Below are 17,235 nucleotides of genomic sequence, written 5' to 3'. Positions count from 1 at the left end.
TTAGCAGAGGCTTTCACAACATAACATAATTGTAATATTGAGTTTTTAAATATGAACATTCCCCTTAATTTTCAAATGTAATTTTCTTTGATTATCTCCAAAATAAAGCAAAGGTTACCAACATGGTTTTGAAATTCTGCCCTAAAAACTTACCTTTAAAAATATATTCTTAGTGTCACCACGTAAAATTTCAAATAGTTTCAGTTCAAGCTCTATATACACAGACATATAGTGATTGTTCCATACATACACTCCCTGTAGCTTATGCAACACAGGTTTAATATTTGCAACAGTGATAACAATAAAAACAAGCAGCTTCAGAAGAGTTTGCAAGAATTAACAAAATGACCAGTTTTATTTAGCTCTCAGCTCAACCGTTTTAGAAACAAAGCAAAACTTCATACAGGATGAACATGTTTCTCCTTTGCCAGATGAAAAAGGTTGTACTGCTTGGTCCAGTCAACTGCATTGGGTTTGAACATACCAAAGCAACTGCACTGGAAAAAGTCTGCAAGATTCTGGAAGCATCCGAGACTGAAAATGAGAGAAATACCCATTAATAAACCTTCCAGGCATCAAAACCACACATTCATAGAGACAGAACTTCAGATATAAAGCTGCCAGTGATAACAGCTCTGAGAGAAGAAATCTTACTAAGGACAGTTCTCTATTGAGCATCATTCCTTTGTTGAACTCCTACAACCTGCACCACATTTAAGTTAAACTCCAATATTTAGAAGTCAGTAAGATCTGATCTGCCAGGACTCATGAGGAAACACAGACTTTGTGTGTAAGTACCAGTTTCTCTGTAGAGCTAAACACCCCAAGAGAAGTCAGAAAGGGGACAGTTTGTACTTAAATTCTTTCTGAATCTACAGAACAGACACAGAGGTTGACGAACAAATTAAAGGACAGCACCCCTCACCCCCAAAGCAGCACCTGTTGGTTAGAGCTGTGCACTGATTTGGGCACATCTTTTCCATATACATGTGGCCATGCAGAACCTCAGCAACTCTTAAGCCAGCTGTTGATTTTCTAGGGCAAAGGAAGCTCTCAACAAGGAAAATAAGCTCCGTTTTCTCCTCTTAGTACAACTCAGGCATGACTAGAACCTCCACAGACCACTATTTCCTTGCGTTTATAAAGTAGTGAAGCAAACTGACGTTGAAGAGACAGGTGCTTAAAACACACCATTCACTAATACTCACTTGTATGGGGTTCTCCTGAGCGAAATAGGTTGTTTGCAAGATTTCCTCTGCATCAGGAGGTTCGATCTCTCCCGTGAGGTCAATCCCAAGAACGCAATCTTAAAATGTAAGTAACGGTTAAAACGTGAGCATCACAAATTCAAATTTTGGCGATACCAAAAGATATTACTGCAAAGGGAAGGAATCAGTTGCATCTAACAAGTAAGTAACTACTGCCATAATTAATGACTGAAAAGTATGGGTTTAGATGTCACTTGGACTAAAGAAGAACCCGGCAAGCTGTAACATTAACATTTCCACTGAGAAGGCAGCTTAGTTGGGAAGACTAAAGACTGTACTTTTAAAAATGTCTGTAGAAGTACAAGTTCTAGAGCAGCTGAGCAGCCGTCTCCTCAGATCTGGTCTCTATGTCACTACGCAAGTTGGTAGAAAAATAATTCCCCCCAAAAAGACAAAGCAGCTTAGCAAAAAAGATCAAGTAGGTGTCAGAGACTCAACTATAATGTTTTCATTCTCTAGATTTCATGCATTCTTTCACTGAGTTTCATGAGATTTATGTGCTTTTTCTGCATTTTCGCTTGCCTACTCCTTTTTCTGTTTTTTATTGACATAAATATTTTAAGCCCTTATAAATGGCTGTAAGGTTGCTTCGCTGAATGACATGCTAAATATCATAAAGCAGTACATTTACAAATCAAGTGTACTATCAGCAAGCTTGCAGATGACACGAAGCTGGGAGGAGTGGCTGATACTGGAAGCTGTGCTGCCATCCAGAGACCTGGACAGGATGGAGAGTTGGGCAGGGAGAAATTTAATGAAATATAACAAGGGAAAGTGCAGAGTCTTGAATGTGGGCAGGAACAACCCCAGGTTCCAGCATAAATTGGGGAATGACCTGTTGGAGAGCAGTGTAGGGGAAAGGGACCTGGGTGTCCGGGGGACAGCAGGGTGACCATGAGCCAGCACTGGGCCCTTGTGGCCAGGAAGGCCAATGGTACCTGGGGTGGAGAAGAAGGGGGTGGTCAGTAGGTCAGAGAGGTTCTCCTGCCCCTCTACTCTGTCCTGGGGAGACCACACCTGGAATATTGTGTCCAGTTGTGGCCCCTCAGTTCCAGAAGGACAGGGAACTGCTGCAGAGAGTCCAGCGCAGCCACCAAGATGCTGAAGGGAGTGGAGCATCTCCCTTATGAGGAAAGGCTGAGGGAGCTGGGGCTCTGGAGCTTGGAGAAGACGAGACTGAGGGGTGATCTCATTAACGTTTACAGATATATAAAGGGTGAGTGTCAGGAGGATGGAGCCAGGCTTTTCTCAGTGACAACCAATGGTAGGACAAGGGGCAATGGGTTCAAACTGGAACACAAGAGGTTCCACTTAAATCTGAGAAGAAACTTCTTCATGGTGAGGGTGGCAGAGCCTGGCCCAGGCTGCCCAGGGAGGTTGTGGAGTCTCCTTCTCTGCAGACATTCAAACCCGCCTGGACACCTTCCTGTGGAACCTCAGCTGGGTGTTCCTGCTCCATGGGGGGATTGCACTGGATGAGCTTTCCAGGTCCCTTCCGATCCCTGACATTCTGGGATTCTGTGACTGTGTGCAAAACACAGTATTTAACTGGAAAAATCCTACCTAGAGACCTTTTGGTTTTGTTTTTCCCTAGTGTCTGGCCACCTCAGAAATCTAGCAGTAGACATTTCAAATGGTGCATTTTTTTTAAACAAGACGGAAAACAAGTCTAGCTCAATGTGCTTAGCACACATTAAAATGACACATCTTCCCTAAAAGCTGCTAAACAAGCTGTTTCCTTGATGTTTGAAGACAGCTCTTCTCAGGCTTGTTTGCACAGCCAAGCTCTGAGAAAAACATAAACGGGAAATTTGACAGTGCTCATCAGGATAAAATCCAGGTAATACATCTTCATTGTAGCAATGGGATTTAATACCATCTAATGATGTACTGCTGAGCTCTGCCGTAGAATTTTCAATTCAGGACTAACTGCACACAAAACGCCACTTTGGGGACAGTAATACCAGTTCTAAATATAAATGTATAAATTATATAAATAAGTTTCTTGCCTTTAACTACATCTTTTACAGTCTTGGAATTTTCGATGAGTAGGAAACACAGAACTCACTTATAGGAATGATTTGCAAGCTGCGATCCTACTTCTAACATGGGAATGCTGAGTGCACAAGTACCTATGAAACTTAAAGGACTGACCTGAGATCTAAGAAAATCACTTAGGGGTGACATTAATTAGTCAAGAAAAGCAGGAACAAAGTTTTTATGGGAGCAAACCATCCAGAGAAAAGTTTTAATGTGATCAATCTTAAAGAGTATAAAATGAAGCAAAACAATACCTGACAAAACTGAACAATCAGCCCCAGCGACGCCCACATAGTGTGAAAATAGGTGAGTACAGAGAAGTAGGAAACCCACGGAGAACAACACATTATCTGCGTGAAGCATGTCCACAGGCCATCTTCACGGTAACTTGTCGTGCAATGGTTTGTCCAATCTGACAAGACATATATCCAGTTAATTACATTTGAAGGCCACTTAAGAGCTGAACAAAGATTATTTGCATGGAATTAATATTATGCGGCAATACGCTCTACAAAAACCACGTGTAATGTATCACATTGCCACTTAAAAGCACCCACATAGATATGTGACTGCTTGCTGCTCTGGCTGCATTATCTTTACACTATCCATCCATAATCCACAGAAGGAAAGTTCAAGGCACTGATTGGTGCTCTTTTAAAGTTAATTAGTGATATTGAAATAAGTCACCAGCTCTCATTGTCAAGATTTCTGCAACTTCGCTTCATGCTTCTTTGTAATTTTAGGGCGAGAATTTATTGCTTCTCTTAAACAGCATCATCAACAAAAGATGATATGATGTTGACAATGCCAAGAAAGTGTTTTACCACTACTACATCGACATAAACAGCAATGTCCAACTTCTGTAAATTTCTCAAGCGATACTTAAAACCTACTAAACCTATTAAAAACCAACCAAACAACAGCACTAAAAGCAGAGCAACTTTTCTTTGCCTCTGTAGCAGAAGAACAATCAAGAGGTTTCTCCTCCCATGGTCCTTCGCACATGGGAAATGGAGAACATCACTGGCTTTTTGCATTTGTAAGACTACCACTGGAACACAGGAAAGCAGCTCATGTTCACACGCTGTGAACCAGCTGTGGCAGCAGAGGACACATCGCTCTATGTTGAATATTGCTTCATTTCAGTATAACGTGAAGCAATATACAACAAAATTAACTCCCTCTGCCTTTTATTTGAAAGGTTACTGTTCTGTTATTCCATCTGCAGGAACTATATTAGAAATGCTTTCCTCTCTCCTCCAAGAATTTTTAAATTATCTGAAGTAATAGTTTGGATTTATTAATGAGACATGCAGTTCTCTTTTCAAAGTTATCACTACATTAAAAACAAGAATAAGCTTTTGCAGGTGTTCAATATAGATATTTCCAAATAACAGAAAATAAGTTTGTAAATACGTTATTGCAAAAGCTTTATTGATTTTTATCTCAGTAAAGGGCATCCAGACTAGAACCTGTAACCTGACCTTCCTCCCCATGGCTTCCCTGTTTGATCTCTAACAAAGATGTTCTCCGATATTGTATTTTCCAATGGACGTCCCACTAGAGCTGTATCTTAGTTCAACACAAACATAATCAGATATTTGACCAAAGACAGTTATGATGTATTTGAATTTAAAGACAGGATTACAAGATAAAATCACTGCTGAAAAATTAACATTACACAGATACACCCTTGAAAGCTACATTAAACTGAATTCATGGATACATACACAGATGAGTTCCATGCAGCAGACAGACACCCGTCAGAGTGAGGAAAAACAGGAACAACAGGTAGTAACGGTGGTTCCCAATGCCTGAATTTGAAGTAAAGAAAAAAAAGACATTTTAAAATTCAGCAGTATTTGCATTTCCCCTCAACTTAATAGGAGTAAAAAGAATCAAAGCCACTTCTCATTACCTCTGCTGCCCTCAACAGAGTTTGACAAGGCTGCTCTTTCTCACCCGCCTCCTGTAAGCCATCCCAACTTATATAACAGGCCCAGTTCTGACAAAGCCAATGAGGATTTGCCTCTTTTCCAGCACGTGCTTTCTGCTGGTTTAGCTGGATGAGGACTAATATGTAACCACAACACTGCTCAAACGTGGTATGATTTTCTCATGTGACTGAGAAATCTGAGCTATCCAATTTAATTGTTTGACCTTTGTGTGCTTAGAAAAACCAGCAGACTTCTGTCAGAGAAATTGTTACATGAAGATATACAATTATTTTTCTTTAAATTGCAATCAGCGTTGCTCAAAGCTTTGAAATGACGCGTCAGAAGGATGTCTCACCGCCTTGTAAACAGCAAACGCTGCGAAAACATTTCCAATGATTTAACGCTACAAAAAGAGCTATTGGCAAAAGAACATGCTAAAAATATATTGTTCCAGATGTAAAGCTGTAACCTTTCTATCTTGAGCATCACCAGCAATGAAACAGAAAGGAAGGAAGGGAGTTTCTCAAGAACACAAATGCTGCTACCCTTCGCTGGCTCCAACAGCCTCGACAGGCAACACAGACCCCTTTCTGGAGTTCATTCTCCTTATCCACATCTACCAAATTCAAACGTCAGAGTGCGCATCCCTGTCTAGTTCTTTCAGTATCTGCTTTCAGACACGTTGTTCAAAAGATTGTCTAATTCGTTCCTGAACGTCCTGATGCTGCCAGTACCTGCAAACCCTCCCAGAAGCAGGCACCAAAACTTCACCACTAAGACACTTTTTCTTCACCAATCTTGATTCTCTCCCCTAGTTCTAGTGTGATGAACTTCGCGATTAACAGTCCTGCGTTCATTTTAGCCACCATTTTCATTCTTTTTTTTAAGTCTCAATCATATCCCCTGTGTTTTCTTCTCTCAAAATAAGAGTCCCAGGCTTTTTGGTCGCTGCTTTTAGGGTGATTACTTCATGCAGTCACTAATTTTAGTTGCCTTTCTCTTCACCATCAAACTAATTTCCCTCCAGCACGGATCAGTGAGCCCCTCAGTATCACCTGTGTATTCTTGTATCAGGTGTGCTCCCTGTCTAAGGAGATAAACGTTATTCCTGCCACTTCCGAAATATGCAGTATTTTCAAATGGGATAAACCAAACAGTCTCACCTACGCACTGGCCGATCCACACAGAATGCTGGTCGTATCTGGCCACGCAGGAATCACACGCCAAGCAATGCACGGATCTCACAGGCTTCCGGACCTAGTTAAGGATGAGGGAAAATAATACGGTCAGAGAAAAGCAGCTATTTTGCTGAGAGTTTAAAGCATCAGGTCATGGTCACCATCATATTTTGTATAACAGACCTCACAACACTGAATACAGATGAGAACTATACATCTTAATTTTACAAAAAGAGGTGGAAATTTTTATTGTTATTAAGATTAGAGTCCAAGGATCTCAAAGCGTTTCTCTAAAAGAAAGAAATCTAAGTAACAGAGAACAAACCACGCCTGTAACGCTCGCATTACAAGCAATGAGGAAAAGCCAGGTTCAAAAAGAAATCAAATACCAAAGCCTCACTTACAAGACACGATGTGCAAAATGTTCTGAAGTCCAAGCAACCTGCTTCTGTGAGAGCTACGATGTTCTGAAAGACAAAGGAATTTGTGCTTGCATATGGATCACATTTTCAGGGGGATCTATGAGGATTTCTCCATTAGACCTTTTGCAGTTCCTAAACATTCTGAGCGCCAAGCACCGATGGAAATAAGGAGTCACTATTTAAAAGGTCCCTGAGAAACGCAAACCAGCAGAGATTAATGCAACTTCAGCCACGCAGGATTATTCAGAAAAATATCTCTCTAGTGCCAAAATTCATAAATAATATGAATGAAAAATACCGTTAAAAAATGAGACGGTGTTAAGATACAAGGTACTTCTCATACAGTCAGAGTTCAGAGGGATGGGGAGAGCTGCTGTATTTACTGTTCCTCTATGAGTACTAGATAGACAACGTTTACTAGTCCTGTGGCAACAAGCTAAATTTGCAGTTTATCCTCCCTGACAGACTGAAGAAATACAACCTCATGGAGAGCAAAGAGATCACAAAACACTTTCCTTAATCCACAGGTTGGGGAAAGCAAATACTAAATTCTCTACTGATTGGTTGGCTGTGATTGCTTTTTGCCATTCTAAAATAACGCTGGGAAATAGCTTGTCATTTACACCACGAGCACAAAAATCAAACCACTGTAGGCATCTTCGAAGCATTCGACAAAATTTAAGCCATTTCTAGCCTTGATGTGGTTTATGAGCATGGAGAATTGTAGAAAAGCACTGTGAAAATCTCTTTCCAACCTCAGACAACTGGATTGGAAACCATACAGAATTTCTACTTATTAAGCACAGCTCTATGTGAATTTATATCACAGATAACAAGAGTTGTGTGTATCTGTGTGATATTTGGCCAAAGCTCACATTTCAATGGGAAAATGGAGGCGAGGAATGATGAACATAAGGAAACTACCAGTGGTGGAAAAAAAATATCTACAGCCTATGTTGTTCAATATCGGAACTAAAAACCTCTTAAAAGAATCAAGAGTATTTCACCACTTTCAAGTTTAACAAAGCTGCACATGAAAACAAAACCGTGTGTTGCACCAGGTTAGCCATTCCATTTGTTTCTATGAAATCACCTACCTCTTTTCTTTCTTTTTCTGAAGTCTTAATGTATCCGGGATCAGTTCTCCAAGTTTTATAGAAATAATAAAGAAAACCCACCATGCTGAACATGACAGTGATTTTTAGAATTGCATTGGTTACATGTAATATTCAGGTTAAGGGATATACTTTTATACCACTACATATATTTATTTGCTACAAGTTCTCTAGCAGATGCATTATTATTATACAAGAGAGGCTGTACAGCCATTAGGATTCTGTCTCCAGTGACCACCCAGACGCTATATAAACTGCAAATAAATCTTAAAAATCCAGTGCTGCAACCTCAAAGTTGTTTTGTCTTATGAACTATAACCACTGCAAATAGCTCTAATTAAAATCAAGATGATTAATTATGAAATATTGGTGATATTACCAGTCTTATAGCAATGTTTGTTAATGACGCAATTGCAGTATGAGCATTTACAGGTCAAAACAATGGCGCGTTTCTTGTGGATACCACTGGGCTATCTGCACTTCTGTAATTTTATTAAAGCTGAGAGAAGCTCTTAATTAGAATGGGTAGACTTTAGAATCATAAAACATGCTGAATTAGAAGGGACCTACAAGGATCAGAGTCCAATTTTTGATCAGTCTATAGAAACAGTTTGACAGACATAAGGTAAATAAAATACAGAACACTTTTCTAACACTTGGATCTGTGATCGGTTCCAGAAGGAAAACACATTAATGAGAAAAAGGCTTGGATAGCGGAATGGAAAACTATCCACTTGCCCATCTCCCCAAGCTATGGTTGGGCCTTCGAGAATATTACTACACTCGCTATCTTCAGCAAAGCCTCACTCAATTCCCTATCATTGGAATTCTTTCTTCTTTTAATTTAGATGACACCAAGGAAACCTTAAAGCTTCACAATGGAACACTGAGTAACATGATTTTCATTTAGACAAGCATATGCCTGTATTCCCCGAGGGAATATACTTGATCAGTTCATCAAAGTTAATCCTGATAATTCTATTAAGACCATCTTAATTGGGAACAGTACAAAAGAAAGTGTCACTTAGAGGATGAAGTAATTAAAAATTAATTAAAATTGTGTGGCAATATAGTATAGCTGGTTTAGTACAAAATTATTTACAGTTCTAAGTGTCTCCCTAAAGGCTTTTTCACAAAACTTAATAAATAAATAGATGGCCGCCACATAACAAAAGAACAGGGTGCTGGAAAGGAAGTGTAAACTACTCAAATGTTTTTGTACTCATCACTGCAAAACATTCTTCAAAGAAAGTAAATGAGAGGTAGAAAGTAATCCCCTGTACACCAAGGATGGAGCACAACCTGTGAATAAAGAAAGATAACAGACTGGAAGATCTGTTTTGGAGGGACATGACATTTGTTCCCTGATTTTTGGAGGGTGGTGTTGTTTTTAAAAGCATTAATACCACTAACCGTCAAATCCTTGTCATTGCAGAACGAAGAAAATTATTATTAAAGTATGTGTTATCCAGTTGTAATACATGCCAAAATACATTATTGTACGAGTTTCAATGAGGAGGATTAGAGTCACATGGAGATGGTAGCAGAGACAATTAGGTTTGTAACACAGACATTTTCATTTTGATATTCCAGTAATGTTAGAAATAACTGCGAACTGTAAACAAATATCTGCTAAAGACAAAAAGAGGTACAGATTTTTAGTCCGTATAACTTTAAATTAAACTCAAAGTTATTTCATCCCCGCCTAACGGAAGTAAACCAATCTTGCCAGACATGAACAACCATGTGGAATTATCTAGGACTGCTCATCACTACTTGCACGACCAGGCTTAGATTTATTAGGAAGTGTATGGAGAGTTTCTCGAGTCTAAAGGATATAAGGCAGGAACCACAAAAACCAGGTCACGGACATCCAAAAAACTGAACTTAGCAGAAATGCTGTGGGAAGATACCGCAGATTCTTGAGCCCCACAAATAGCCTGAAAGAATATGAAAATAAAAAAGTATTTGTAAAAAACATATTCAAAATGTAACTCCATCGAGTATAAATTATCTGTTTCGTTATTTTAAGCACTTCACGCATGCCATATACTTCAATTATCTCTTAAAGCAATCAAGAACTTTCACTCCAAAGCATTTTTTATCCAGGTGGATAACAATGCAAAAATAAAACTGAAGGGGGCTCTGTCCCAGCCTAATATCATGCACCAGAAGTGCTGTAGCAGCAGGTGAGAAGTGCGATCTCTGTGTGTTTGCATACTGATAGCATCGGCCATTTGAAGGAACATTTGCTGTTGCAGTAACCACTGAAGAAAGCAGGAGACCTGTGAGAGAGCTTGGGGTAACACTGGGAGAGCTGGGGAGCAGACAGGGAGGGAATGGTTCATTAAAACTCATTCTGCGTCACAAATACAGAAGGAAAATTAAGAAAAACCACATTTCTGAGTGTTGTACACAGATATCTCAGTGTCTAGCAGGTGCGCACCTTCAGTAACACTCTAATGGTAACAATTAATTAACAGACTACTCAAACAGTTTAGTGTTTTCTCAAATCCTTCAGTTATGAGAATCTATTATTTTGCACACCTGAAGACATTTAATTTCTACCGTCATTCATTATTTAAATCCTTCACACACTCTGCAGCCATTTCTCAGGAGGCATTTTTGATGCCAAGCAACACTAAACTCGGAAAAGAGTACTGCATTATACAGCTTATATGGCATCTATAACAAATAAACACACGTTAAGGAGAGAAAAAGCCACAAACCTCATAAGCGGAGCCATCCCACAGAGCAGGAGAAGCAGAGCTCCTTTCAAAAGCCACGAGTCAGAATTTAAGTTCATCACATATCCTACGGCCCACATCCATGCCAAGGAAGATGCCAACAGCAGGAAGAGCTGTCAAAATGATCACGGGTAAAATATGACAAAGTATTCGGGCAGGACTGACTTCAAAAGTGTTCAGGTAATGTAATAAACACTGAAAGACTAAAGGTAGGTATGACAAGTGACATCAATATATCAAAGCGGGGGGAAATGACACTCCCACCCAAACTGCTGCTGTGCGCTTTTAAATCATCTTATTATTGTGCACCCCGTTTCAGAAACTTTGGAAGATGCTCTTGTTAGAAAAGAGTTAAATTACGTATTACTCTAAACACAGAATGCTGTAGCTTTATTGCCATTCGTTATTACCCCTGAAATTACCTCATATTTCTCTACTATTTTCAGTAACCTGTTGTTTCTTCTGCTTCTGATTTTTTCCTCCTCTTTCACCATATAAACCATGTGGCGACTCTGACTTCGATACGCAAGGTCAAGCGGCGTCTCTCCCTTTAACAACAGAAATATTTATTTCCCTATGCATTTAACACAGAAACATTTTCTTTTTTAACAGAAGCAAGAAATAAATAGACGTAAAACAACAATAACTTGACAATTGCTTCCCTGCCCCTCGCTTTTTTCTTTAAGGCAAGGGTAAGCTGAATTCAAAGTTTCAACATGTTTAATGCAGTGCTTTGTAGTTTAAAAACTAACATTTGCAAACCAATTGCACCCATTCAAATTCTGTGCTGGACTGTCCCCAACAACCTGAAACATTAAACTGTGTGCTAGAATATTACCTGCTTACAGAAAGGGAAGGTTTCTTGTTTATTACATTAACTTTTGAAAACCAAACGGCAACATCCTAAGAATCACACGTGTGAATAAAAAGAAGCCAGCAGATGGAAAAGCTGCACAGCCTAACGCACAAACCCTGAATAACCACACATGGTGTATCTGTGTAGTCGTAGGAATTGAAACTTTCAACATTTATACTTCTCACTACCAGTTTCTACAAATATTAGGACAAAGGCTTTCATATAGGACCATCCCTTTGGAACGTGCAAATGGGCATGATTAATTTCACGCATTCACACCACAAGGAACGAAATATGAAAGAAATTGTACCTTGGCGTTTTTAATGTCCAGGCTGGCACCAGCTTCCAGCAACAGATCCACTGCACTGAGGTTTCCAGCTGTCACTGCCCAGTGCAGCGCAGAATTCTTCCGAGCATCGTCTACAGCATTGAGAGAGGGGTTAAACTTTAAGAGAAACCTCGTGGGTTCTGGTCTAGATGAAAATAAAGTATAAAAGTTGATGAATACAAGATAATCCACATTGGAGATGAAGTCTTTGAACACCTCCTAAAAAACAATGTTCTCATATATGAAATAACAGCAGGTACTCAATGTCTTGTGTCAGAACAAGATAATTAACGATAGATCTGACTTGATATTAATAATTCAGGACCTGCCCTGAAGGTTTTTCTCCAGACTCTTATCTCACCATTTTAACAAATACAAGTTATACACAGATTATATCTTCCTATAACAGTGGAGATCAGCTTACATCTCCACATTTTATTTATTCTAAATGCATTTTACTGTGTCCACCTCCATTTATCTTAACTTGAGGGAAAGCACAATAACACTGCAGCTGGTTCACCAAAACCATGAACTTCTCTAAGAAATTATTTTGACTTTCTGTGCCATATCCAATTAGCTACTTCCTAACTCCTGATCTCTGAAGTGCCGCATATTTTAGCGCCAGTAAAAGGGAAAGAAATGTCAGTTTAACAAAAGGTTCTCGAAAAATTCACCTCACCGCTTCTTGAATACAAGAAAATAGCTTCCAAGGGATTCACTACTTACCCCATCGCTTTTTGCGCTGCTAACATTAAAGGTGTTTGCCCATTGACGTCTGTTGTGTCTATGTTCTAAGAAAAAGATAATAAGCAAGTAATTAGCAGTGATTTCAGGAAACAGAGTTAAATGGTCAGATTTGCAGCTGTACAACTGGCTGAGCTTCACAGCCAAGAAGACAAAACTAATTAAAATGTTTTATTTTCCCCTCCATGTGAGTCTTGCATGTCATTCCCTTCAGAATATGCTGAGGCTTCACTTAGGGTATTTTTAAGGGAACTGTGTTAACTGTATTTCTTGTCTTCTTCTGCACAAAAATGCTGTAAATAAAATGTACCTTGGAAAGCAATGTTAACCATCCTCCTTGTGTAAATAGAGGTACCTACCAGAATGCCCAAATACATAAAACTGGCTCATTAAAACAGAAAAGGATTATGTATCTCAACACGTAACTATTGAAGTGTGTAACTTGTCTACTGTGAAAAGAAGGAAGATTAGGTAACATATTCCCTTCTTCCCCACTCATCATTACATAAGAGCAGATCTACTTAAAAGAAACGTTTAATCACTTGGATATTTTTAGTAGAGGATAGGCATGCTAACAACACTTATTAGTTACAAATTTGTAATCAAACAGTAAAAACTTTATGATGTCTATACTTCATTTACAGATTTTCTTTATCATGTCCAAAAGCCAGTTGCTGTTTCTACAGCACCACAAATCTGTATAACCTTAAATAACTCTCCTTAAACACTCTGAATTGCACAGGGATGACAAGAACAGGGGAGAGTATTAAAAAGATATATTTAAAAAAAATAATCTAAGCTTCTCTGAACTTATGGCATGGGGAAATAGCTGCGAAATACCTGCTTATCTTCATTCTGAAATGTTTCGTACACACATGGAACTAATCTTAAGTAGAAAAGAAGACTTGGGACATCACCAACATACCTGGCCTTTTGCTATGAGATAAGCTATGATGGGCATGTGTTGAAACAGCACTGCCAAATGAATGCTGCTGAATCCCTCCCCGTCGATGAGAGTGGGATCCGCTCCGCATTTCAACAGCAACATGACCATAGGCAGGTGTCCTTGTCTGTAACGATACATGGAATGAAACTATAGAGATGATAAAAAAAAGCTGGAAATATTACTGAAAGTGTCACCTTAATTCCCATAGATGCCCCCGCCGCAAAAAAATTTCCCTCCAGATTCTTGTGCTTTTACTCAGGAAGTTACTTTTTTAAAAAATTAAAAGCTCAGACCAGAAAATTATATTAAACACGTACCTTTGATTTAAGACACCCTCTGCTGTGCTACACAAAATACAACTGTTAATGCTACCAGGTTTACAATTAGCAGTTGGAAGCAGCGTACCTAATGGCCCAGTGAAGAGGAGTTGAATTCAAATCTCCACCCAGCTGATCCACTATCGCACCTTTGGAAATATAGTATCTGGATAACAGCAACACGTTACAATTAAAAACTGACCTAATAAAATATTACACTAAGGATAAGACACCACTGATAGTAAATAACTCACAATTTTTAAAAATTAACTAGAGAAGCAAATGGACAAGAGTATTTTTGCAGTAAAGAACAATGTTTTGAGAAAACTTTTAAGGAAAAATGTAGTAACTATCAAGGCATTTATAAAATCAGTTTTAATCTTCCTTAAACAAACCAAACCCAGAAAAATCAAATGGTTTCACGTACATGAGTTTACACATAAAGAAACTGTGGTAACTGTACATTTCAGTGACATTTTCACAAAGGCAACTGGATTAAAATTTGAATTTTATGCTTTTCTTCTCAAGCATCACATTCCTTTCTATAATAGCAACAATGTGAATATAAATAGCAGTAGCAGAACACCTGTGCTATTTTAACAAGGACTCCAGAGCTTACTTAACCAGTTCCTGTCTGTTGTTTACAGCTGCCCAGTGAAGAAGAGTCACATTTTCTTTATCTGGTTGTCGAACATCATATCCTGCTTCTACCAGTTCTTTGCATCGCTCTAATAGTCCATACCTTAAATAAGGAAAAAAACATATTGGTTTACTTATCATTCATTTGTTAAATATCCTCCAGTTTAGAGACAGCCATACATTAATGTCAATTTCAACAAGCACCACCCAGCAGCTCCTACTTGATCAAATTCCACATTGCATTCAATGCAAGCCCTGCAAAAGGAGTTGGGCTGAGTCTTGATGGGTAGAATTTTCTACCTAACAAACCTGGTTGAGATAAAATTGTTTATGCTAAAAATATTTACAATAGTAGCTTTGACTGATTCTTCTTCTTTCACTACATGGAGAAAGTGAAACTGTAGAATTTGCCTTGGTAAGAATAAGAAACTTGGCTCACACTTGGGGACACTCCCATCTATTTCGACATTTCGCACACACAGGGAATGTGTACTTACTGTGTAGCCGTGACAATGTCACAGGTGCTGGGGTCTTCAATGACGGGATACGGTCCTGGTAGCACTGGCAGCTCATTATCCCCATGGCCATTATGGCAGCTGTGCATGTGAGGTTGGTGAGGCCCATGGCAATGGTTCTTACACTGTCAGTTAGCAAAACATAAATGTTATTTACACACTACACATTGCGTCTCTCTACTAGACACACAGGCTCTACTTGTTGAGTTGCGTTAATACAAATAAGGAAGTTAATTTAAAGCATAGTTGAAACCAACTGACAAAGAGAATATTTGGCCAAGGGACATGGGGAGGCATGAGCTGAGGGGCTGGAGCACAAGTGTGATGGGAGCAGCTGAGGGACCTGGGGGTTCAGCTGGAGAACAGGAGCTGTGGGGAGACCTTCTGATCTCTGAACTGCCTGAAAGGAGCTTGGAGGGTGGAGGGGGTTGGTCTCTTCTCCCAAGTAAGAAGCGATAGAATGAGAGGAAACGGCCTCGAGTTGTGCCAGGGAGGTTTAGGTTGGATATTAGGAATAAATTCTTAATGGAAAGGGCCGTCAGACAATGGAAGAGGCTGCCCAGGGCAGTGGTGGAGTCACCATCCCCTGAGGAGTTTAAAAGGTGTTTAGATGAGGCTCTCAAGAACATGGGTTAGTGCTAGAGTTGGGTTATGGTTGGACTCAATGATCCCGAGGGTCTCTTCCAACCAAAATGATTCTGCCACTCCAAGGGACATTGGTTACGGTCTATCAAGTGAAACTACAAAGGCATTAAACACCTCACAGAGCTGCTCCCCACACACCACCCGAACCCACAGCAACCCTTTCACGCTAGAAATGACAACTGAGCGGGTTTTACAAAGCAAGGGCACCCCAAAGCACGCCTAGAAAAGCCACAGGCTCCCATCTTCCTTCTAACAGGACCCGCCGCCCCCGGCCCGCACACCGAGGGCAGGGCCGCCCCCTCAGCGCGCACCATTCCCCCCTCCTTCCCTCCCCGGGCTCCCCTCACCGCCGGGCCGCCGCCCGCCATCCTGCCCGGGCCGCTTCCTGCTCCCGCTTCCTGGTTACCGGGGAGCGGCAGCGCCGGGCGGGGCCGGGGCCGGGCAGCCGGGGCGGGGAAAGGCCGCCCCGGAGCGGGGGAAGCCGGCCCGGGAGCAGCAAGGCGTCCTCCGCTTGCACACGCAGCTCAGGGGCTTCTTGTTTTCTTCAGCCGTGTCTCACACCATTTTCATTGGTAACAAATCCCTTCAGTATCCCGCCCAGGCTGGAGGACAAGGAGCAACTTGTGGGACTGGGACAAACAAGTTCAGCTGTTCAGAGGAGCTGCTAAATTGATGGATGCTGTGATTGATTAACCAATTAACACCATAAATGCTTTCTAACCCCCTGCAAAACAAGAGGATGCTTTTCACGTTTGAAATCTTTCCACATGACAAGAGGAGACAGATTAAGTAATAAATTTAGAAGCAGAGAGCTTAGCCTATATTTGACTAATAATTAATAAGTAAGAAACTAATCAAGTACAACTACATCAACTATTTCTTGGTGTAGATGTATGTTAAAAATTTCTGAAAGTTGTAATGAATATGTAATAATTGTATGAATATAAGCAAGAGCATCCAGTCACTGCAGCACTTACGGAGGGTGATCCCCAGTGCCGATAAAATAAAGAATAATAAATAAACAGTATAATTGACTCTGCTGTGAAGTTTATTTCTTTGTTTCCACCAGAACGTGTACCAGGGTTGGAATCCATCCCACACCTTGTACAACAGAAGGAGATAAGGGGACGCCTGGAACCAGCGCAGAGGTCAAAGGCTGACAAGTTGATTTTATAACCCAGGAGCGACTTTGTGGTCCTGTAAAGCTCGTAAAGATTTTGACACTTGGTGTATTATTATAAGCAAACATTGCAGTTTGAAAGGCTACCGAGGAATTATTGTGACGCTGGGCACATTTCAACGAAAAAGCGATGCCTCGTTTGTGACTGGTTAAAGCTGGTGGGAGAGGAGGAGCGAGCAGGCGGCATCATAAAGCACGGACAGAATTAGTTATTAAGGCAATCATAATTCCACCATCTAATGCACAAGGTTTTGATGTTGCAACCTTAATAACATTTATTGGGCATATCCTTGTATGTAGTTTCCTGCAACTATTATTTTTCTTTTGTATAGTCATAGCAAGACTTATGTACCAGTAG

The 17,235-nt window shown here is 40.1% G+C and overlaps 1 protein-coding gene across 1 annotated transcript; it reads right to left on the bottom strand.

Annotated features, from left to right (window-relative positions):
- Positions 1 to 258: 258 nt before the first annotated feature.
- On the bottom strand, positions 259 to 16,124 carry ZDHHC13 (zinc finger DHHC-type palmitoyltransferase 13). Its single transcript, XM_065839319.2, has 17 exons — positions 16,045 to 16,124; positions 15,035 to 15,177; positions 14,518 to 14,640; positions 13,987 to 14,064; positions 13,561 to 13,705; positions 12,618 to 12,682; positions 11,874 to 12,036; positions 11,130 to 11,255; positions 10,690 to 10,820; positions 9,800 to 9,900; positions 7,943 to 8,067; positions 6,828 to 6,890; positions 6,409 to 6,502; positions 5,039 to 5,122; positions 3,563 to 3,720; positions 1,209 to 1,306; positions 259 to 534 (listed from the first exon to the last, which is right to left on the bottom strand). Exons 1-17 carry the CDS (start codon positions 16,063 to 16,065, stop codon positions 399 to 401), a joined length of 1,854 nt encoding a protein of 617 aa, XP_065695391.1. The 5' UTR covers positions 16,066 to 16,124; the 3' UTR covers positions 259 to 398.
- Positions 16,125 to 17,235: the final 1,111 nt, after the last annotated feature.

Source organism: Patagioenas fasciata, chromosome 5 (assembly GCF_037038585.1).
Source record: "Patagioenas fasciata isolate bPatFas1 chromosome 5, bPatFas1.hap1, whole genome shotgun sequence".
In the NCBI taxonomy this organism is placed as follows: Eukaryota; Metazoa; Chordata; class Aves; order Columbiformes; family Columbidae; genus Patagioenas; species Patagioenas fasciata.
This window is presented reverse-complemented; position numbering and strand designations above follow the sequence as displayed.